Raw genomic sequence first — 24,623 nt, 5'->3', positions numbered from 1 at the left:
AACATTTGGGGCCCCAGGGACAGAATTACAGTACAAGTTGGTGTGATACACACCTGCTTCCTTTCTTGCCCCTTGCTCATTCCCCTTTCCTTTGGGACTGTGAGTGTAATTACCTAATCACCCACCACCCTGGCTTACCTGAATTGCCTGGTGTCTCTATATTGGATCCATGTTTGTTTCTCTGCACAGAGGTCACAGGGTCCCCTGCAGTCTGCTTGCTGTCATGGCATCGGCCCAGATTCATGGTGGATGGATTCACTGCTAAATGCTAATCAGGAAAAATAAGACCGTATGTTGGTACTAAGGATAGTCAGTAAGTTTTACAGAGTAGACTGGCAGCTGGAGAGGTTTTTAGCTTGCACATTACCTCACTAACCAATTCTTGGTCTCATAACGCTTAAAGAAACAGATTGGGTTTTCCAGGGGTGGTTGGAAAATCTTTGAACTTCAACTGGTCATGTTCGAAGGGAATGTAGGTTGTCATCAGGGCAGGGCGAGGATTGGTAGCAATCAATATTGCAAAAAATGTGGTTTCTCGGTTGAGACATTTTGGCTCAGACAGTGCGATGCGTGGAACTGGCAAAACTCTGCCCCAGTAAGTGATTTTGATGGATTTGGGGCCCCGGGGATAGAATAACAGTAAAAGTTGGTGTGATCTACACCTGCTTCCTTTCTCTGATGAAGTGTCACTGTACTGTTTGCTGGATCCAATTAAAACAGTATGTTCACAGCTTTCTAATTAAGGAGAGGAAAAGCTAGTGCGTGCAAAGTGCAAGTGAAGCACTAACAGTCCAATTGTGGATTCATGCTTCCGGTACGGGGACTGAGTAACTGCAGTGCAGGCGAGAGCTGGTGGAGACCACACAATCCACACGCAGCTCTGGGACAACACGGAGGGACCTGCGGGGCGGGCATTGCAGAGAGGCTGGGGCGTGCGCAGCACGGGATGAGATACTTTGCTGTCCCCACTGCGTTCTGTGCCCATTGTCACCTGAGATTCGGGCCAGAGGGTCGGTGAGCGACTGTCTCAGCAGGCTTCCCGTGCAGACCTCTTGTCTGTTCTTGCTGGTGTGAGTGTTGCGGAGCGAGGTAGGACTTTGGGGAGAGGTGAATGGAATCTGAATAAGGTAGCAGAGGGGCTGTTCACAGGGTGGCCTCTGGGCTGTGATGTGTTTTAAAAAAATGGAAAAGAAGGAAAGACCACTTAGGACCCCAGAAGAAGGCTGCTAACTCAGGGATCGATGTCCAGGAGGTATGACTGTGAAACATTGAGCACAGTGTCTTCAGAGACAAGTGACTCAGGAAACAGGCCTTTGTTGATATTATTATTGACCCAGTTACTCCTCTCCCTTCCCACAGAGCTTATCAGAATGAAGACCTTTCTCATTGTTTGACAAAATCCTTTGCTTTCAGGGCTCTGTTGGCTGGTGGTGGCTTTTCTACGTGGACTTACCGGCAAGGCTATGATGTCAGCATTCCTGTCTACAGTCCACTGTCAGCGGAGGTGGACCTTCCGGAGAAGGGACCAGGGTAAGGGGCATTCAGCTCAGCCAGGTGCGCTGTGAGATGCTGATGAGGTTCTGCATGCTGGGTGTCCCAGGAACCGAAGCCTTGGTGATAGGCCAGGGGCTGGGAGTCTGCCATCTTCTCCACCCCACCCCACCCCGGTTTATCCTTCAGTTTTCTCTGGCTCAGTGAATGTACAGTGCTGTCTACCCAGCTTTCCAGATCTGGAATCCCTTTGGTGTCCTTAATTCCTTCCTCTCCCTTACTTCCTGTACCAGAAGAGTAAGTCCTGTTGATTGTCCCTCCTGAATATTTCTTAGATCTGCCTACTTTTCCATCTCCTCTGCCCACCCCCCGCCACCCCCCGCATACCAGCTTACTATCATCTCTCCCTTGGATCCTGGAAACGGCCCCCTGTTGGGTTTCCTTGCCTCTAGTCTTGCTGCCCCACAACCCGATTGTTAGTGATTTCCCATTTCCCTTCGGATAAAGCCCAAACCCCTTAAAATGTCTTTCAAGACCCTCTGGCACGTGACTACTCTTTCCATCTCTAGTTTTTTTTTTTTTTTCCCCTTTTAGTTTTTAGAATGAGCATTGCTCTTTCAATTTTTTGGGGGGGCTGCAAATACTTTCCATGGTCTGGAAGCCTTCTTCCTCATTTTCATCAGACTGATGACCTGCTTGTCCTTTAGGTTTGAACTCGAGTATCTCTCACTCTAGGGGCACTTTCCTAGGCCCCCGGAGTGGTTCTTCTGTTTTATGCCCCCATAGCAGCCTCCACTTCTCCTACTGTACCAGTCACTGGGCTGTGTTGTTATGACTTGCTCACAGCTTCTCCGCTTGGGATTGTGGATTTTGCAGTGAGGCTGGTGCCAGGTCTGTTTTTCTGTTTTTCTGTTTTATTTATTTATTTATTTTTTTAAGATTTTATTTATTTATTTGAGAGAGAGCAAGACAGCACGAGCAGGAGTAGGGGCAGAGGGAGAGGGAGAAGCAGACTCCCCGCTGAGCAGGGAACTCAATGCAGGACTCGATCTCAGGACCCTGGGATCACGACCTGAGCTGAAGGCAGACACTTTACCGACTAAGCCACCCAGGTGCCCCCCAGGTCTGTTTTTTAACTGCCGTGTTCGCTGTGCCTGTCACATATGGGTTCGTATTGTTGACATGTGAGTGAATAAACGAGAAGAGCTGACAGCTTGGATGTGCAGGGCATTTTTTCTAGCCTTTTTTGATGTAGTCTGTTTAAAATTGTGCTAATTCACAGTGAGAATCTCAATAAACTTTAAACAAATATGATGATAATGGTAGTATTCTTGTGTGCCATGTGCTCACTTATGAAGGTGACTGATTTGTATATTGCCACACTAGAAATATCATAGAGGGTGAGATTTAAAAATCCGCACATAGGATTTGGTCTCAGAAATGAGTCTTAAGGAAATAGTTTGCAAAGCATCCCAAACTTCCCCTTGGATGCCTTTATGGATTCTTTGAGAAATCAGAGAACTTTTCCAAAGTGAAGACATTTCTCTCCTGTGTATGTGTGTTGTACTTTGTAGCCTGGTGACCAAATTCTGGAACTTATTTTAGATGTAGCAAATTTTGTTACTTAGATAAGGGGAGATTGAAACATTTTCCTGCCGTTAGGCAAATACAAAGAAAGACTGAATAGTTCATGAACTTATTGCCTAGGTCAACTTTCTGGATTTTTCTGTTAGTGGACTCCCAGAGTTGACTTTTTCTTTTGTTATTTTGTTATTTTTTAAATTGAGATATAATTGATTTACCATAAAATTTACTCTTTCAAAGTATATACTCCAATGGGTTTATTTATTTTTTATTTTTTAAAGATTTATTTATTTATTTTAGGAAGAGAGAGAGAGAGAGCCGTTTCTGTGTCGTCTTTGGAGAAATGTCTGTTCATGTCTTCTGTCCATTTCTTGACTGGATTTTTTGTTTTTTGGGTGTTGAGTTTGGTAAGTTCTTTATAGATTTTGGATACTAACCCTTTATTGGATATGTTGTTTGCAAATATCTTCTCCCATTCTATAGGTTGCTTTTAGTTTGTTGATTGTTTCCTTCGCTGTGCAGAAGCTTTTTATCTTGATGAAGGCCCGGTAGCTCATTTTTGCTTTTGTTTCCCTTGCCTCCGATGACGTGTCCAGTAAGAAGTTGCTATCGCCAAGATCTAAGAGTTTGCTGCCTGTGTTCTCCTCTAGGATTTTGATAGATTCCTGTCTGACATTTAGGTCTTTCATCCATTTTGAATTTATTTTTGTGTATGGTGTAAGAAAGCGGTCCAGTTTCATTCTTCGGCATGTTGCTGTCCAGTTTTCCCAACAACGTTTGTTGAAGAGACTGTCTTTTCCATTGGATATTCTTTTCTGCTTTTCAAGGATGAGTTGGCCATAGAGTTGTGGGTCCATTTCTGGGTTTTCTGTTCTGTTTCACTGATCTGTGTGTCTGTTTTTTGTGCCAGTACCATACTGTCTTGGTGACTGCAGCTTTGTAATAGAGCTTAAAGTCCAGAATTGTGATGCCTCCAGTTTTGTTTTTCTTTTTCAGGTTGCTTTGGCTATTTGTCATCTACCCATTTTTTTTTTTATATTGGGTTTTGTTTTTGTTGAGTTCTAAGGATTCTTTATATATTTTACTTACTAGACGCATATCAGACATATGATTTGCAGATATTTTCTCCCATCCTGTAGGTTGTCTTTTCACTATCTTGATGGTGTCCTTTGATGCACAAAAGTTTCTCCTTTTGATGAAGTCTGATTTATCTATTTTTCCTGTGGCTGCTTGTACTTTGGGTGTCATACATAAGAAATCCTTGACTAATCCAAGATCACAAAATTTAAACCTGTGGTTTCTTAGAATTTTATAATTTTAGCTCTTACATTTTGGTTTTTGGTCTATTTTGAGTTGATTTTTATTTTTATTTATTTTTATTTTTTATTTTATTTTTTATTTTTTATTTATTTATTTGACAGAGAGAGAGACAGCAGAGGGGAAACACAAGCAGGGGGAGTGGGAGAGGGAGAAGCAGGCTTCCCGCAGAGCAGGGAGCCTGATGCGGCGCTCGATCCCAGGACCCTGGGATCATGACCTGAGCTGAAGGCAGACGCTTAACGACTGAGCCACCCAGGTGCCCCTTGAGTTGATTTTTAAAAAAAATTTATTTATTTTAGAAAAAGAACAGGAGTCGGGGGAGGGGCAGAGGGAGAAGAGACTCTTCAGGCAGACTCCCTGCTGAGCACGGAGCCTGATGTGGGGCTCGAGCTCACAACCCATGAAATCGTGACCTGAGCCGAAACCAATAGTCGGACACTTAACCAACTGAGCGATCCAGGCACCCCTATTTTGAGTTAATTTTAATATATGGTCTGAGGTAGGGGTCTAACTTCATTCTTTTACATGTGGATATCCAGTTGTCTTAGCAACACTTGTTGAAAAGACTGTTCTTTTCCCATTGAATGATGTTGGCATTCTTGTTGAAAATCAACTGGCCATAGGTATTTAGGCTTATTTCTGGACTCCCAATTCTGTTCCATTGGTCTATATGTCTATCTTTATGCCAGTACCATGCTGTCTTTTTTTTTTTTTTAAAGATTTTATTTATTTGTTTGATGGAGAGAGAGACAGCGAGAGAGGGAACACAAGCAGGGGGAGTGGTAGGAGAAGCAGGCTCTCCACCGAGCAGGGAGCCTGATGCGGGGCTCGATCCCAGGACCCTGGGATCATGACCTGAGCCAAAGGCAGACGCTTAACAACTGAGCCACCCAGGCGCCCCCATGCTGTCTTGATTACTGTAGTTTTATAGTAAGTTTTGAAATTTGGTAATGTGTGTCCTCCAACTTTGTTCTTTTTTAAAGGTTTTGTTTTTTGTTTGTTTTGGTCTATTCAAGGTCCCTTGCATCTTGATTACTTTTTAAATAATGCAACTTGAATAAGTACAGATAAAAAACAATTTAAACTCTTTGTGCTTATAGGACTTCAAAATTAAAACAGATTTACAAATTAAATGCAAACAAATCTACAAAACTAATAATATTCACATTAACAATATAGCTGAGGCTTTTTCTTTGGAACTGGATTGTGTCTTTTAAGGTGAGTGTAAAGTTAATTAAGGTTTTGGGGGTTTGGCATGCCTATGCGGTTTGCCTGTGGGGTGATGATATACTTCTCTCTACCACTTTTTCTGTTTGAATGACTAGGAAGCTTCCCTTTAGCATATTGTGACATCATTTATCTTCATCTGGTACAGATGCCTGATTCATATTTCTCCCCACCATTTTGTTATGACAATCTTAAAGCCAGGCAGCAGTGTTTAAAAAATTTGACAGCATAGTGAATATGTGTATGCCCATCACTTAGGTTCTGCAATTAGCGTTTTACTGTACTTATACATGATTTACATTTTAAGTCTTCCTCTCTTCCTATTAGCCCACTAAATACAAACTTGGACATTGAAAAACTCTTAGCAGTATTTATCATTAAATATGAGCTAATTTTTTTTGATCATCATCAAGATGAAAATACAAAATAATTCTTACAGAGGAGACTGGAGAAAAGGATATGGTTCAATGCTGTGTTTTTTTTAATTAAAATTTTTAAAATTTAAATTCAATTAATTAACATATAGTGTATTATTAGTTTCAGAGGTAGAGTTCAGTGATTCATCAGTTGTATATAACACCCAGTGCTCATTACATCACATGCCCTCCTTAATGCCCATCACCCAGTTACCCCTTCCCCCCACCCACCTCCCCTCCAGCAACAGTTTGTTTCCTATAGTTAAGAGTCTCTTATGGTTTGTCTCCCTCTCTGATTTCGTCTTGTTTTATTTTTCCCTCCCTTCCCCTATGCTCCTCTGTTTTGTTTCTTAAATTCCACATATGAGTGAGATCATATAATTTTCTTTCTCTGATTGACTTACTTCATTCAGTATAATACTTTCTAGTTCCATCCATGTTGTTGCAAATGGAAGGATTTCATTTTTTTGATGGCCGAGTAATATTCCATTCTATATATATACCACATCTTCTTTATCCATTCATCTGTTGATGGACATCCAGGCTCTTTCCATAGTTTGGCTATTGTAGACATTGCTGCTATAAACATTGGGGTACATGTGCCCCTTCAAATCAGTATTTTTGTATCCTTTGGATAAAATACCCAGTAGTGCAATTGCTCTATTTTCAACTTTTTGAGGAACCTCCATACTGTTTTTCAGAGTGGCTGCACCAGCTTGCATTCCCAGCAGCAGTGTAAGAGGGTACCCCTTTCTCTGCATCCTCACCAACATTTGTTGTTTCCTCACTTGTTAATTTTAGCCCCAATGCTGTTTTGAGACTAGATTTCTGTAATGAGAAAGGGTGATCTGTGTGAGTGTGCCCAGCTGGTTCCCTTTGAGGTGGTACAAGTTTCTGTCACATATCTAGGATCTTAATTTGGCATATTTACATAGCATTAGATATAATAGATATTATAATGTAATATAAATACATTATAATAGATATTATAAAACTGTAATAGTGGAGAAAAGTCAGTTAAACTTAGAAAAAAGATTTTATTTCTCTACTTGCTGCTTCTGTGAACATTTACTTAAATTTAAATCAGTTGTGTGATTTTTGAAAGTTGTTTTTTAACCTTTTGCTTTTTTTTTCCCCCGAGGTTGTTCTGGAAATTGTTTAATTCAGTTCACTGCAGTTCAGATCAACCTGTTATTGAAGGCCTGTTTGGACCAAGCCTAGCTAGGCTGGTGGTTCTCAACACGGGAGGGGGTTGATTTTGTCTCCCCAGGGACATTTGGCAATATACGGAGCCTTTTTTGACTGTTGTGAGTTAGGGTGTGTGTGTGTGTCGGGTCCCCAAGACCACCTCCAGTGTCGATGATTTGCCAAGAAGCTCAGGACTCAGTATATAGGCACACTCATGGCTACGATTTATTGTAGCAAAAGGAGACAAAGCACAGTCAGCAAAGGGAAAAGGTACACGGGGTGAAGTCCAAGGGAACTGGGCGCAGGCATCAAAGGTCCTGTCCCAGTGACGTCACACAGTCACACAGGATGTGCTTAATTCCCCCAGCAGCGAGTGGTGACAACATGCATGAAATATTGCTTACCAGGGGACTCGTTAGAGACTCTGTGCCCCCAGTTTTCATCGGGAGCTAATCACATGCGCAGGCTCTGCTGGGCATGTGCCAACATTTCAGATTTCCAGGAGGAAAGTGAGTGTTCAACATAAGCCATATTGTTTGTACAGACAGTTTGGGCACAGGAAGCCACTCTTATCAGTTCTGGGGAGGCTAGGAACTCCCCTAAAACTGAAGTTCCCATACGCCAGCCAAGAGCCAGCCTTTCAGAGGAGAGCGGTCAGACCTGGTGTGTTCGCTCTGTTCTGCACGGGGTGCTCCTGGCATCTAGAGGGTGGAGGCCAGGGGTGCCACGAAACCTCTGCAGTGCCCAGGGCACAACAGAGAATTGTGGGCTCCCCATGGCCCCAGTGCTGTGGGGGAGGGAGGGGGGAGGGTCAGGGCTGTCTCTTCAGCTTGGCTGCCTCTGGGCCTTTCTTTCTTAAGAGTGCTTGAACTCTACCCCCTTTCTTATCTAATCTCTCTAGTATAATCTAGCTCTCTTGTGTTGCTTCAGGACTCTTCCTTCCCTTCAGGTTTGATCTAGGGAAAATACCTACTGAAAAGAAAAGATTAAGTAAAACAGAGAAGAACAAACCGCCTCTGAACAGTAAAAATTATTTTCAGGCAGTTTCTTTCAAAGATTTAAACTGCCATAGTGGTGGTATTTTCTTAGTAACTTAATCTCCCTAGTTTTTATGTATAATTAGCCTGACATGAAGATCTCTAGCTAGATCACTTAAGGTCTCAGGCTCTGAGGTTCTGCGTCCAATAACTAGCCAGAGGAAGAGTCAGCCTGCCAGGACGGGGAAGACAGCTAAAGGCTGCCTGGGGCGCCATGCTCCCTCTGCTGGCCAGTTGGTGGATTTCTACAACTCAGCTGGACCCACACTCCACTTCCCTCCAGCCTGCAGTTTGGCCCTGAAGTTTTGGTGTTTCTCTTATAAGCAACACTCCCTTCTCTCTAACAGAAACAAAAAAACAAGAAGAAGAAGAAGAAGAAAAAAAAGGGCAAAAACAGACTCCAGACTCCTGACCCTTTCCAGGGACTTGGGAGGAGGCCGGGTGGGTGACCTGATGGCCGTGCTTTGGATTTGTTGCGCTTTGTGAGAGTTGCTTTGTGAGGGAATTCCCACATCTCTTGAGGGCTACAGAGAGTAGTGAGAGCTTGGTTTTTATTTTTATCTTAAATCTCTCTCAATATTTTTTCAATGGGAAGCTGAGGGTTGTTGCTATTGATAGCTTGTTCTCACAGCTGTGCTGGTCTCAGCTGGAATTCTTGTCATTGTCTCTACGAGGAACTAAATTGGGAGTTTACCACTGTTCCTATTGAGGGAGACTTCAAGTTCTCAGCATGATTTTACTTAAACTTCGGTTTCAGCACTGCTGGGAGGAAACATGAAAGTCCTAGCTAGTAATTTTAGTCCTTAAAAGAAAAACAAATCCACCTTACAATTTTGTTTGCTTAAAGCTAAAATGGGCACACTCCATCAGCCATCTGTCAGGTCAGGGAGAACCAGCATGCAAGCAGGGGGAATGTTTCTAGACTCTTGTGCACATCTGCACATTTATGCTGAAAATGGAGTAATGGTAGAGTAGGGATCCAGGGATCCAGGGATCCTGGCGACCGAATATCTGAAATAGAACTTTGTTTCTCAACAGTGAAACTCAACCGGAGTCCTTTACTCAGGAGCTTCTTCGAGCATTGCACATGAACATCTGTATTTGTTTCTGTATCTATGTAGATGGATAGTCTCTATATTATCTGTGTGCATTGAGAACCATGCATTCATATCACCATCTGCAAATCCATCCAGCACCACAGGAGCATTCTGGTTTTCTCCCTTTGCATATTTGTAACTCCATTCTCTGACAGTGAGAAATCTGGCTCCCATCTATCCTCAGTATTTTTACTTACTTGCTCAACCCTCTTGCACTGTGCTGCCCCTGCCTCCATCACCCCCACTCAGACTCTGACTCCCCCACATTGTGCTCCCGCTGCTCACCACACTGGGGTGCTGGTACCATTGCTCTCACCCTCCCCACAACATGGCATCTTTCTCAGCCTGTCCGGGCTCTAACACTCTGTCCTGGGATTCCCACATGACCTCCTAACCGCACTTGTTCTCCAGCATCCCACTGGGTTGCCATGCTACTTTTACCCCTGCCCCCAGTGCCGAAACCTTGGGTACCCTTTCAGGGCTCTCATACCCTGCACTGGGCCACCTCCCAGATCTTTCCCAAGTAGAATCCTTCACCCTAGAAAGGCATCAACACTCTGGGTGGGCCATTTCTGTCCCCATGCACGCCATGCAGTACCACTCTTTTCTCTCTAGAACTCCCAACACTCTGCGCCCTTCTGCATGGACACCCTCCTGGGTACTGGCGTGTCTGTTCTTATTCTAGATAGCGTAGAGCATCGCCAGTTTTATGGTTGCAGCTCTACTTAAACAGAAGGTTTCCAGAAACATCCAGCAAATACCAGTGCCCCATGAGATCCATCATAGAACCAATGTCTTAGGAATTGGAAAGACCTTTAAAGGTCATTCAGCCCTAACTTGATGCATGGCTGATTTCATTATAACTTGTTAATGAGAAGTTTTCTGATTTGAAATAAAAAAAAAAACAAACCCAGTCTATTTCATTTCCAAATAGCTTTCATCGTTAAGGTGGTTTTAAACCTGCTTGTCTTGTGAGTTTGCCTGTAAGTCTTTCTCTTGTTTAAAGAGACAAGTTTGACTACAGAAATTTTTTTTTAATATTTTATTTATTTGATATAGAGAGACACAATGAGAGAGGGAACACAAGCAGGGGGAGTGGGAGAGGGAGAAGCAGTCTTCCCGCTGAGCAGGGAGCCCGATGTGGGACTCGATCCCAGGACCCCGGGATCATGACCCGAGCCGAAGGCAGACGCTTAACGACTGAGCCACCCGGTGCCCTGATTACAGAAATACTTCGAAGGGAGATGGTATTCGCTTCGAGATGATCTGCAAGTGCTCTTATGTGTGATCTTTCCATCACCAAGTCATCCCTCTGTAAATTAATGCTTTTACATAAGAAAAATTATTGAGGCTTAGGGCTGGGAATAGAATCCGAGAGTCTATTTCAGTGTCTAGAAGGACTGCTTTTAGCTATAAATATTCAGCATATTGTTCAGTAAATTGTAACTTAGGGGGAAGTTGCCCAGCATGAGAGGAACCCGTCTGCACAGCTGATCCAAACTGACTCCCCGATGGGTTGCTACTCCATGTCTTTCTTATCTCCACTTACCTTTACCCTGTGGTCTGGGTCTGAATGACCCATCAAGGGCAGCTCTATCCAACAGACCTTTCCGCGGGGGGAGACCATCTGTATTTCTGCTCTTAGGTACCCCCTACCTTTCATATGGCCATTGAGAATTTGAAATGTGGCTGGTGTGACAGGAACTGAATTTTAGGTTTAATTTAAATGGCCTCATGTGGCTACTTGCTGTTAGACAGTGAGGTTTTGGGGAGTGTGCACATCCCTTTCTTTCTTAACCGTGGCAGGGAAGTACCTTTTGCTTGTAGTTCAGCCACTTAAAGGAATTACCAGAAGAAAGGGTCCTGAGGATTTGAAGGCCATCTGGCTGTGGGGTGTGTTGCTGTGTTTTCTGGAGTTTCTGGAGCTGCGCTGGCTGGAAAGGGGAGCATTCCCCTTCTCCACTCATTGTTCTGTGTGTTCGGGACTTGAAGCTTAGTGCTGGATAAACCATGATGACCTTTTCAGTCAGAGCATGGTTGTTCTTTGGCTATGGATGTATGGGTAAGGTGATGTTCACCAGCTAGAACCCCCAAATAAGTCTAAGAAACTAAAAAAAAAAAAATTACCGTTCCTTTCTCCCAAGGCAAGAAAAAGGAAGAGAGAGAGAGCTGGAGGTCACACAGTATAGGTTTCGGTCCTTTCTTATGTGCGGACTCGTATCAGCTTGTCTGATGGCATTAACTTTCCCTGGTGCAGACCAGTGCGGGGTAGATCCCTGTGAGTACTGCTTCGAGGTCTGATGGGTATTTCACTTCTTGCTGGAAGCTGCTTTCTATTACTCATCTCTTTGACGGTGATTGCTAGTGGTCCCTCAGCCTGTGTAGTGTTTATGAGCTGTAACCTCTCCATCCTGTGGGGGTCTTGCCTTCCAGGGCAGAGTTACTTACCATCTGGTCCCCACCAGAACTCCCCCTCGACTTCTGGCTTACTAACTTTGTGTTCGTGTGTTTGTGTCTTGTGGAGATCTAAATGGCACTAGACCCATGGAAATGCTTTCTTCACTCCATTTTCTCTTAGACATCCTTGCTATCCAGATGTTAAGACTGGTTCCCTCCTTTGGTGAAGACAGTTTTTTCCACGTGTTGTTCTCAACACCAATTCAGTCTTCCTGTGTGCGGGTGGCCTTGAGGATGGGGGCTCTCTTCCCTGAAGCGTCTCCGTAGCCTGAGGAGGCCATTCAGCAGCCGGAAGCAGTCCTTCACCTCTTCTGGTTTTACCACCGGTACTGCCCATCAGCCAGCTCTCAGTTCCTTTTCAGATTAGAGACCTCAGATATAACTAATGGTAACACGTTGATGTTTCTTCCAAGTAGTCAGCCAGTTAGTTTCTCTCTTTGTCCACGCATGCACATACATATTTATAGCTTGCTGTCCAAGCTTGGCATATTACAAGCATTTCCTCAAAACCTGAAGAACTTCTCCCCAATAAAATCTTTAATGATGGCACGTGACTGAGTCATACCTTAGGTTCCTATGGTGTATAATACTGTAAATCCTGAGCAATGCTGCAGAGCGTGATTTCCCAGAAAATCGAGAGATGTGAAGACCGGTGAGAACCCACTCCCTGCCGTAAGTTGAACGTCCGGGTTTGTTGTACCTTGACCAGCGAGCCGGCGGCAATGTTCCAGTCACGCTTCTTGCTCTCTTGCAGTCCCCGGCGGTACTTCCTCCTGTCCTCTCAGATGGCTATCCACCCCGAGTACAGAGAAGACCTGGAAGCCCTGCAGGCCAGACACGGGGAGTCGGTGTTAGTACTGGATAAATGCACCAACCTCTCAGAGGGTGTCCTGTGGGTGCGTAAGCGCTGCCGCGAGCACCAGGTCTACGATTACCCCCAGGTGCTGCAGGTGAGTGTCTGCCCTTAGCCGCCAGGCTCGGGAGAGGTCCCTTCCTCGAAGTAGCACGCACCCCAGCAAAAGGCCTTGTTTCCCACACACAGCCAGGGAATTACCCAAGGGGAGAAGAGAACGTAGTCCTGCTCCTTACCAGCCACGCGGGCCCTCAGGTGCGTCGGCGTCTGGCATCTGCTGTTTGTGCAGAGCTGCTTGGCCTCTGAGTACTCCTGCCCCTTTCAGACATCCGTTACCCTCCAGAATCGCAACTGCGATGGGTTTACGGAGGAGTCACGTGGACAGTGGGCAAACGTGTTTTACTTTTCCCCCTGTATTCCTAAGCCCGTGCAGAGGCATCTCCTCTTCAAGGTGGCAGCTTGGAGCCTCTGACATGCGGGCCCACGAGGCCGCAGTCAACTTTTGCTGGGAATGGAAGGTTTTCGTTTTTTGTTACTGGTTTGTCTGTTGGTGTTTTGCCACCCTCGGCATGTCCTACTGGTAGTATGTCCTTCGCCTGAGTCATGGGCATGGCAGTATTTCCATACTTGAGGGTAAGAGTAGTCCTTTGGGGGATATTTTAAGCATAATCAGGATGCTTGGCATTCCAAGGGCATGGGGGCTAGGAAAGGAGAAAGTGAGTTTTGTTCCCTGAAATATTTAAAATAGTTCAAGGAGAAATAGCAAGGAGCTGGTGTGATTCTTTTTTTTTTTTTTTTTTAAATCTCCAAAGAGAACTGGCCCATGCTGAGATTGTTAAAATACTTTCTCTCCGAGAAAGTGCTGCGTGGCCTCTGGAATGTCTGACTGATAACAGTGGTGATGTGAGCAGGAGTATTTATAGTAACCTTTGTCTAGACAGGAAAAATGGTTATCAGCACGTGTGTCCACATCTGGATGCTGACTCTTCAGGGCAGGCAGAGCTGTCCACCTGCACCTCTAGGCGCCATGACTGATTCTCTTCTTCAGCCCTTGCTGCTTTCTCATGTATCCCTGGAGGAGTTTGGCATATTGAGTTTCTTTACATTTTTTTCTGAACTTTCTTTTTCTCTAGCTGTAAAGATGAAACAGTGGGTTTTTGGGGTTTTTTTTAATCTTTTTTTTTTTTTTCCTCCTGAAGAGGCAAAAACTGGGAAAAACCGAGTGTTAGAGGGTTGTTTCTTATTTTTGCTTACCTGGCACAACTGTTTGTTCTCCTGTACGTCTCTCATTTTCTGAAACGTTCCCCACATTGACTAGGCTTGAGGGAGGGAAGGGAGAAGAAATTTGCTTTCTGTTTGATTTATTGTTCTAAGAAGAACATATCTGCGTGTTTTCAAAGGCACTGCATACATGAAATGAATATCTTCTATGTACAGAGCACACTGCTCGATGCCATGAGGAGTAGAAAGATGAGAGTTGATAGCTTCCCTCTAGGGGGTCCTCTAGAAAGCCTGAAATGCCCAGACAAGTCATTCTGCTATGAGGTAGGCTGAGGTAGGCGCCATAAGTGATGCTCAGCCCCCGTGCCACGGTGTGCGTGCGTCATGTGGGGCCGGGAGGAACCCGGCTGTGGGCGGTCACATCACTGAGGGCCCAGAGAAGACTTGGACATTGGCTCTGGACATTTCAGATGCCACCAGTAGCGGCATCGAGGTGACACTGAAGAGTGGAAATACCAAGCGTTGCAGCCAGTTAAGCTTTTCAAGTTCCCCTGGTGTGAGCTTTTATCTGTTCGCATTTCCGGTCAGGATGTCTCAGTAGTGCTTGGCTTCAGCCCTCAGGAGAACCTGATGGTCTGCAGCGGTCAGAGTGGGTCAGCGAGACTGGTTTGTGATCCCCTACCTCTGTTTGTGTTCCCGCAGGAGGCCACGTTCTGTGTGGTCCTTCGTGGTGCTCGGCTGGGCCAGGCGGTCCTGAGTGACGTTCTACGCGCTGGCTGTGTCCCAGTTGTCATTGCAGACTCCTATATTTTGCCTTTCTCTGAAGTTCTGGACTGGAAGAGGTGAGTGTTACCTTGTAATAAACTTCACACCGGTGGTTCTGTGTGCATTAGATTTTGAAAGCCCCCTCAGTAATTGTAATGCCTACCTAGGTTTGAGAACTACTCCTGTAGATTGTTTTGCTGTATTTTCCATCAGAAGAGTTAGTCTGTTGGCCTAGAGCAGAGGTTCACAAACTGAGGCCTTTGGGCCAAATATGGGAAGCTGCCAGGTTTTGTAAATAAAGTTTTATTGAAACACAGCCATACCCATTCACTCACGTATTATCCCCTGGCTGTGTCTATGCTGCCGTGGCGGAGCTGAGTAGTTGTGACAGAGGTGATATGGCCCACAAAGCCTGAAATACGTACTGTCTGGGCTTTTACCAAAGATGAGAGCAGTGGTTCTCCCTTGTAACTGCAGAGTATAGTCACCAGAAGGACTTTAAGGAATGCTGCACTTCAGAGCTCCGTGGGTGTGATCTGCAGCCACAGTGGTGAAGTGCTAGAGACTCTGCAGAGTTTGCATGATGTTACTAGCTGGAGGGGGAGTGCCGCCGCATGCGTGAAGGCTTAGAGACATTCCCAGGGCACAGAAGGGCAAACATGGGTCCCGCTTGGTTATGGCTGTCACTGCTGTAATGGACAGAAGAGCCCTCTGGTCTCATGTTGTCTCATTTCCCTAGGACTTTGGAGGTTAAAGATTATTGAAAATTAGCTCCCTTTGTGTATACCTGTCAAGCTTGACTCCGCCTCCGATACTTAATTACTTTCTCCTCTCCCACCTGTTCTGATATTTCTGTTCGTGTCTGATCACCATAGGTATTTGAACAATGCAAGTAACATTCATTCTTCTGTACATTGATTCATCTCATAGTTATTGGAAAGTCTCCTATTGGAAAGAGAATAATGCAGTCTCTGCTCTTAAGGAGGCTGGGATCTAGTGGGGAACAAACCAAGCGTTCTAATAACGTGTGATAAGTGCCTTGTAGATGCCTGCACAGGGGGCGGTGGAAGCCCAGCACAGAGGGGTAGTCTCATTCAGCCTGAAAGACGAGGCTGTGTAATTCTTTTTATCTTAGAGAAGTGCTGAGCCACCTCCAGTCATTTAAGCATCCGTGGAGACATTTGTTGAGGCCCTTTATTTGCGAGGTACTGTGTTAGGTATGGGGATACAAAGATGATCGGTCAAACCTTGCCTCCAGGAAGCCCCTAGCCTACTGGTGGAGGATAGACAGGTGAACCAGCAGTGACCGACTACTGCGATGAGATGCAGCCGGGCTGGGTGGGATGGTAGGAGAAGCGCGAGGAGGAGGCGCACACCTCTGCCGGCAGTGGAGTTGGTGAGGGCTTCGTGGAGGCAGTGACCCTGAGCCATGGCTGGAAAGGTGAGAATCCAGACCGGCTTGGGTAGTTGTCATTATGGGTAAGTGGTGGAAGGGCTCTGGATTTGGAGCCAGAAGGCCCGGGTTCAGGTAACCAGCTCTGTCACTGGCTAGCTTTGTGATCTTGCCACATCGTTTCTTTTCTTTCTTTCTTTGAGTTTTCCCATCTGTACAGTAGAAATCATGCACTTATTTAGCAAATATTTACTAAGTGCCAACTATGTGTGCTAGACAATGTACCAGGTGCTCAGGGGCTGCTGGGGAGTGGAACCAGGCGTGGTTTCCGTCCTAACAGACTAGTCTTGCTGGGGAGTGGGTTTCAGATTTTAATAAGTTAATTGGTACAAATAAAATGGGAAACCCTGCTAAATGCCCTGACGGGTGGGTGGTTGCTGAGCCCTCTGTCTCCCTCACCCATGTGTCTGACCTGCAGGCAAGTCCTCACCACTTTCCCTGGCTCTTCCACTGTATTTTGCGACCGTCTCCAGCCGTTCTGCTCCTGCTTTCTGCAGTTTCTTCCAACACTTTAGGCAGAATGACCCCGTTGGAACTTAATCAGATCATGCCAGCTCTGCCTAAAACCTTCTAATGGCTTTCTGTCTCAGTTAAAGCCAAGTCCTTACCACAGCCTGCAAGGCCCCGTGCGCTTGCTGTTCGCCCCCCCTCCCCGTTTACCTCCTGGTTTTCTCCATCTTCTTTACTCCAGCCACGCCGGCCTCTGTGCTGTTGCCAGAACATTCCCAGCATGCTGCTTCCTCAGGGCCTTCTGCCTAGAATGCTTTCCCGCAGGTGTTCCCGTGGTGCTCAGCCCCAGCCCTTGTCTGATTCGGTCGCTGTCGTAATCCCAGCACCTGGCACGTGATAGCGGCTCTGTAAATACGTGCTGAGTGAGTGAATGGCTTTGAGTAGGGAGCTAAACGAGGAAAGTCCTTGTTCGTTCAGAGCAGGCAGTGAAGTTAAAGAGTATACCAGGGAGCAGGAAGTTCACACCCACAGGCCCCGTGGTGGGCAGAGCATGGTTTGCTGGAGCACACGGGTGGCATGGAGGGAGGTGAGGAAACGCAGCAGGCCAGAGAACGAAGGCCTTTGAGAAGGGGGGCCCTGAGGAGAGGATGGGGAGCCACTCGCCTGAGGGAATGCGGGCTGAAGGAGGGTGCGGGTGTTGTTTCTGCTCGGGAGAACGCAGCGGGACAGGTCTGTCGAGGTGCTTTGTGTAGAGCGCTGGGTGTATAGAAACTGTTTTGCTGTCTTCTCTAGAGCATCTGTGGTTGTCCCGGAAGAAAAGATATCTGATGTGTACGGTATTTTGCAGAGCATCCCCCAAAGACAGATTGAAGAAATGCAGCGGCAGGTAAGAGGCCAGGCAGCCCTGCTTGGGGGGGTGGGGGTGACACGGGTGGTACGGAAGGGTGGCCTGCATGATGGGGATACACATCGACAGAGCTGACTGAGTGAGCGGGGCGATTTCCTCCGCTAGATCGACTCACCAAACTGGAGAGAGGAAAGCGGACTCAGGTGAGTCGCATCAGATAAGGTTTGAGATAGTAACTATCAGAGGTTTAAAAACTCTCCTGAGGTAAGCCTCTTTTTATGTTTTAGGGTCATAGCGTAGCAGTGTGTTCAGGATGCAGAGCCTTTCTGGATGGCTGTTCTCACAGCGGGTGATAGTTGTCGTGACTAAGGCAGCTCAGGAAGTAGGGACATTTCAGGGTGATGCTTCTGAGTAGCTGTTGACCAGGAGAACGTTGTCATATCAGCAGGCCTAGGTTCCCGGTTCCAGCAGCCTCCCTCACGAGCAGTGCTCCCTGTCCCCTGGAGCAGGTGCCGCACCCCTGCCTCACTGTCCGGTGTCTCTTCCACCTTCTGATACCCCTTCCCCTGGGCTGCTCTCCCCGGTCTGCAGCATGCCACTCGGGGCCGCAGATAGTCCTGCTTCTCTTTCTTTTCTCTTGCCAGAGAGAAATTTAGGTGGGCGGAAATGTTAATAAGCAAGCTAAAAAAAAAGAATTAAAAAAACTACCCCAAATTGGTACTATGCTTGTTGTTTCTTTTCTTTTTAGTAGATTCTTAAGGTTTTTATTTTTGTGAAAATTACCATTGTAGGAGATGAGCAGGAGAGAGGTTGGAGGGGTCTCAGCATTAAGTCCTCACCTTTGCCCCCACTTGGGGTTTCGCAGCGGACAACCTCGGGTTTTTCTCAGCTGATTTTCCTCAGCGGCTGCTTGGGCCCGGAGAGTCAGCCGCCACGTCTCGTTCTGCTTTTTGGCTTCCCCATTTTGTTGCTTCAGCTCGTCTCCCATCTTCTTGATCTTAGAGTGACTATGCCTTCATTTTTAAAAATTTGTTGTAATCGTCATTTTAGGGTTTTAGGAGGCAGGGAGAATTAGCGGATGTGTGGATCCACCACTTTCTTACTTTAAACCACGGAGACGGCCGCGTCACGCGGTACCTGCCGTGCGGGTGCTGACCTCAGACTGCCTACGCCCGTGCCGTCTCGGCTGGGCACCGACCGTACCCGTGGCCAGGGCTTCGCCTTCTCTGGACCTCAGTGACCTCATTGGTAACACGTGTGGGCATTGTGATTGGAAAACAAATCACAGGGGCGCCTGGGGGGCTCAGTTGGTTAAGTGCCTGACTTTGCCTCAGGTCATGGTCCCGGGGTCCTGGGATCGAGCCCTGTGTCCGGCTCCCTGCTCAGCAGGGCATCTGCTTCTCCCTCTCTGTGCTGTCTTCCTCTTTCGCTGTGCGCATGCTCTCTCTCTCTTAAATAAATAAAATCTTAAAAACAAAACAAATCACAGTTGGATTTTAGCCTCTCCATTGTTTTTTTCAGAGCTGTTCGTGTTCATTTTAAGTGTTTGGGCTTCTCAGTTATCACTTCACTACTCACCTCATCTGAGTTTCAGTCAGTTAGAAAATCCGTCTGGAGATCTCTAGATTCTTCATCTCAGCCTATGGTTCTTACAAGTCGTATAGAAGAAAATGTTCCTTTTCACAGAAGAGTCCTGGTGTGTGAGCTCTGGGTGTTTCTTTTATGGCATCTTGATTTATTAACGTAACTAAGTAGGAGTCATCTGCCAAATCAGATACCATCTTAAGATTCCAGTCTGACAAGGCCAAGTAAAAACCTGGCACCATCCTGTGGAGGAAAAAGAATCATTGGGTTTTTGGAGCCGAGCTCCCACGCTAGCTTATGGAACGCCATTGTTGCCCAGAGCAGGCTGGGGAACCACAGGGCTGAGGTAGGCGCAGCTGGTCGTTTCTGAGTCCGGGCTCCGAATCATAGAACTGTTGAGATAGAATGAATAGAGGTCATTAAAAATTGAGTACTTTGAGGTTATTTGGGTTCAAAGAGATATCCTTGGAGTCAAAAGACTTGGATATGAGCTCTGGCTCTGTCCCTGTGAGTTAATACAACAGTGATAAGTCACCAAAGCTCACTAGGCTTTCATTTCCACCTTTATGAAACGATGGGGATGGCTAGATCCTTTCTCATGTTCCATTCAGCTGTTTAAAACGTCTGTGAACCTCTTGTTCTTAGCAAGAATATTACCGTACTTGACAACATGAATGGCCCAGTGGCCATCTCTTCTCTGCTGCACGCCTCTAGGCCCAAGGGCCAGTCACTTCCTCGGGTGGTGAGTGCCCCACATTGTGTCAACTTGGACAGAAAGGCAGTCTTGGCACTTCCCTGCCTCCTTTTCCAAGTTTTCCTTTGGCTTTCTCATGTCCCTCTTCTCTACTGCTTTCAGACCTTCTAAAGCAGTCCACTGCAGTGCCCCATGGAGTCCTGCTCCCCTTTCCCTGAATATTCTGTATGCCCAAAATGACCTCTTTTCTTCTCCCAATCTCAGATTTCTAGACTGAACTCTACCAAAGGTGAGATTACCTGGTTGAACTAATTCCCAGAGAGGTATGAGGTTGACCAGGTTCAGCTGATAGATGCTAATAGCACACCCTTCTCCCAAGGTGTGATAACCAGAAAAGTCTCTAGATATTGTTAACTGTCCGGTTTTGGGGCAACATTGCTTTGATTGGGAACCACCGTCCTATTGATAGTGAAGTTCTCATCTAAGATTAGGGAGAGTTTTTTTGTTCTATAGGATCCTTTGCAGAATCTGCTTGTCATTTTGCCCTCTGGTTAACCCATCGATTTAACCTGACCTTGGCAGGAGTGGCTGAAAAAATAGTTCTGGGAAGTTTTTACACCTTAGTGAATTCTCTTTATGGAGGTCAAATTTGGATCTTTTTGTCAGACAGGTATAAATTTCCAGGGAAATCCTGTTGTATCAGTAGTTGATGCCTTAGAGCCCCTGGTTGAGAGGTCACAATAGCTGAGCCTGAGCAACAGTCTCAGCCGCTGAAAACTAGCTTGAGAAGCTGCAGGGACAATTGCAGCCAGCAGAGGGCTCCATCCACTTTTAAGTGACTCCTTTTCCTTTGGACCCTGTCAGTGTTTCCAAGAAATCCTGAGGTGCTTCTTACTGGCATTGTCTTCGTAGTCAGTCTCCAGAGACTATTTCTTTCACGTGAGGAAGAAATAGTGCTGAGCACAGGATTTTTGCTGTCTGTAGATGGAAGAGAGCTATGTTTGTGAATTGACCCCAGCGGAGTGGGGGTGCAATCTTGGTGATGGAAATATTTTAGTGACATTTTACAGCTTAGAGCTCGGGATGAGGGAGGCTGCAGTGTGACTGGTGAGGACCACGGTGAAAGTCGTCATCGTGACCAAGGGAGAGACACTTTGCCTGACAAGGAAAAGTAGGTAAATTTGCCTCCTGACCTTAGATGTGATGTCGAAGCAGCCCTAAAGTTAAGTACGAGGCTAGAGCCTAAAGACAATAAGTTATCTACTCCTGAAAGCTGACGAGAGTATTGGACAAGCTGGGGGTGGGGAGAGCTTAAAGGTTTTCTTTGTGGGTAAATTAAAAACCAGTTCCTTCAATTAGTAGAGGGTGAGAGTTATAACAGTATAAAGCCAACTTATCAGTTGGCCTTTTATCATCCCACAAGCTAAATTAACTAGTTAACTTAGTGAAGCCCTAATTAAGTGTTGTTTTTTCAAGGGTCTCGAGATGGTGCGAGATAGTAATAAATCTGTGATCCCCACTCCAAAGGCCTAATCGTTATCTTGGTGATGTGTGGGTATAAGCACAAAGTTGAGAAAATGGTGCCCATTTTCCAAAGTACATTAGGGATCTGAAATGGAAGGGAAAAGTTATGGGCTAAAGTTGTCAGGGACAGATTTATTGGGGGGGTAGCATTTGAGGTAGGCCTTAAAGGTGGAGAGCCCTATCAACCACCTTTCTTACATTGGAAGACAGGAAGATGTATGCAACTGAATATTCTTCTGTAGTCAGAAGGAACATTCATATTCCTAGTCCTCTTGAACGACAATAGAAAAGAAAGCAATCTAGGATCTTGGAAGGCTGGGTAGACACGGGACTGTATAGTTGGAAATGTTTGTGTGGATAGGGAGAAAGGCGTAAATGGATCCGCGGTTTATCTGTTGAGTGGAGTTTCCAAACATTCTTTTATTGGTCAGTGGCTCCAGCAGCAGTGACCTCTAACCTCAGCCACACTAGGAGGTGGAAGTCAGGAGCCTGCCTTGCCTTTGAACTCTTCTTTGTACTCAATTGACTGGGAGCCTTTGAGGTGGCAGAAATAGTCAGCATCTTCTTTTCTCCCTGGCCTGTAAGCTTGGGTGAGTTAAAATAGCAGTTTCTTTTCAGTCTGTTACATTGACCCATCTCAGTTTACCTTCATATTTTCCTGCTAAGCATACCGAATATTTGTGCTGCTGAGGAGTACTTGAAGATATAATTGATTAGGAAAAAGACAAAACACTTGTATTTAAGAAAATAAAACCCCAGGCATGTGGCACCCGCACCGGCCAGGACTATAGTTAGGTCTCGCTGTGATAAAGGAGAGAGCAGAACAGAACTCACAAGAGCAAATGTGTGTGTGCGTACCAGAGGTCACGCACTTTGTCCGTGGGTTGGCCCCTAAATCGAGGCTTGTATTTTATTTTACTTACAGGTAATTTCAACACAGTGACTTACCCAATTTTCATAGAGTAGCTTAGAAGTCACTGATTGGAAGGGCAGAAAGACTATAAGGGAGGGTCTCTGAGATGGGTCATCTGCCAGTTTGGCATGAATAGCGAAGATGGAAAAGCTGTTTCAAAAATAAAACTCTTAGTACATTGGATATATGGCCGACAGCTTTGCAGGCTTCACTGTATCCTGGGTGCATCATTGTAAGATGGCAGAATTCCTCGATTCAGAGAAGTACACATTTGTTTGTTTGTCATATTTTGGCTTTCTGACATCCAGATGAGACTTGCCATCAGTTTGAACATTGAATATGGTTTGTTTTTTCTCTTAAAGCTGTTAGTGATGGGGTGTCTTAAAATTGAGGAAGTACAGAAATTGCTATTCTTGGTGATGCCCTTGAATCTTTAAGTGAAGGTTTAAATTTTGTTTAGCACATACATATGTATATTTTTAAAATAGTAACTCTTAAAATAATATACTTTATAAAGTTTTTATAATACACTTTTATGAAGTTTTATAAAGTCTGTCCAAAATGTTTGTTTTTACAGACTCTTAAATACAGAGAACAAACTGATGGTCAGCAGAGGGGAGGTGGGTGGGGGCATGGGGGAAATAGGTGGAGGGGATTAAGTACACTTATCATGATGAGCCCTGAGTAATGTACAGAATTCTTGAATAACTGTATCGTACACCTGAAACTAATATAACACTGCATGTTAACTCTACTGGAATTAAAATTAAAAACTTAGTAAAATTGAAAAAAAAAGTTTTTATTTTTAAAAAGTGTTTCATGATTCAGTGAAAGGTAAACCCTCAGATGTCTGGAAGCCTCGGCAGTACCGTTCTCTGAAGGTTCCCCGTGCTGGTGGCTTGCCTGTCCTGTCCATCGACAGTCCGTGTCCATTTCCCCCTCCCTGCCTCACACCGAGCACACGGTTTACAGAGCAAACTGTTTAAACAGAGTAGTGAGATAGGCAGGCAGATGGGTAATCTGAATGTTTTCATGTGAGGATACTGAGGACGAAGGCACGCAAAGTAATCCTCCCAAGACCGCACAGACAGGGAGCACACTCTCTTTAGCTGCCCACAACTTTATTCAAATCACAGAGCTGTGTGGCCTGGATTGAGGCAAAAAAATCAGATGAACTTGCCAATAATTCAAGATGACTGATTATTGGATAGTCTTCCCAAAAAAGCGGTCGCTTGAGACATTTAGGGCTGGTTGGATGCATCCCTGGAAATATATTATGAAGAATATGGAAAATATTTCACTTCTAATTTCCAGAATCAATATTGTAATGTCTGTCATTTTTATCCCCCTACCTGTGAAATTGAAAATTTTTTTAGTATACTTAAACTGAATTCTCACGGCTTTTTAAAAAATGCCAAATATTCCCTGCCTCCTTTTCTCCCCCAGCTCTCTGGCCCCGACAAGTCACTCCAAGCTGTGTTTCCCGATCTCTGCTTTTTTTCGTCCTTGCCCTTTCGTACTGCATTGCTTGCCCAAAACACATTGACCGGATCCCTGCAGTTCTTCTGTGAAACAGACAACCATGGTTCTGACACAAAGCTGGGCTCTTTGGCCCGTGGGAGAGCCATGGGGATTGAGTGGGATTGCTTTATGGGATATTCTGAATTTCATAATTTCTTTTCAATAGCACTGGATTCTCTGTGTTTGAGTTTTCCTGAATGTGTAAATCCATATTGCGAAAGAGATTGGTTAATGTATATTGTTTAAAGCAGGATAAAATAAAGACTCATTTAATTGGAACTCTTAAGGAAGAGCATTTTTTATGTGTTCCACTTTTTTTTTCTCCCCCAACTTTAGTATTAAGAACCTTATTGGAAAAAGACTTTTGCCAAGTATCTGATGGGAAGCCAAGAAAAGCATTTTAATAGAACTGTCTCAAATTTATAGTGCACCAGGGCCTGCAAATAAATTTTCCTGTCTTTAAGGTTTGCGCTGATTTGCAGTTACTTTGTCTAGCTTCTGAGATTTAAATCCTCACAGTCCAGATGGAGAGACCATAAAGCTGCTTTCCTTGGCAGCCCTGGCACACCTTGTCCACAGGCAAACAGAAGTGAGTCGTGTGTGGAACCTGGTCTAGAAATGCTCACTTATCTTATTATGGTACCAGCTTTAATTAGTTCAGTGGCTTTTCCTAGAGCAGCCCACCTAAATATTCTCCAAATGTAGGAGAATTAGAGTCTTTAATTTCATAATGCAAACCCATCAAATAAATATGTATTAAGCACCTGCTCTATTCCTAGTATTATACAGGCATATTGAGGGAGACTTTTTTTTTTTTTTAAGAAGCAGGGTGAAGGACTCAGATCCTGTCTTTAAGAAAGGCCCTGAGGCTGCTGGGGAGAGTACTTTCAGTAATACACCCACTACAAGGCCAGAAGTGCTGTCACTCAGTTGTGCTATGGAGAGTCAGGAGTAGATCGGAGGTGAAGGGAATCTTCACAG

At 45.2% G+C, this 24,623-nt stretch overlaps 1 protein-coding gene across 3 annotated transcripts in view; it reads left to right on the top strand.

The window, feature by feature from the left end:
• EXT2 (exostosin glycosyltransferase 2) overlaps window positions 1-24,623 on the top strand; it is a 130,432-nt gene that overhangs the window by 15,449 nt on the left and 90,360 nt on the right. For all 3 annotated transcript variants that reach the window (XM_036097686.2, XM_078058138.1, XM_078058139.1), the window contains exons 4-7: window positions 1,414-1,530; window positions 12,572-12,767; window positions 14,594-14,733; window positions 17,352-17,445. In XM_036097686.2, the coding sequence (XP_035953579.1) occupies window positions 1,414-1,530; window positions 12,572-12,767; window positions 14,594-14,733; window positions 17,352-17,445 (547 nt within the window). The remainder of the gene's footprint in view (window positions 1-1,413; window positions 1,531-12,571; window positions 12,768-14,593; window positions 14,734-17,351; window positions 17,446-24,623) is intronic.

This window comes from Halichoerus grypus, chromosome 11 (assembly GCF_964656455.1).
Source record: "Halichoerus grypus chromosome 11, mHalGry1.hap1.1, whole genome shotgun sequence".
In the NCBI taxonomy this organism is placed as follows: domain Eukaryota; kingdom Metazoa; phylum Chordata; class Mammalia; order Carnivora; family Phocidae; genus Halichoerus; species Halichoerus grypus.
Note: the sequence above shows the minus strand (reverse complement) of the source record. Positions and strands in the feature narration are given on the sequence as shown.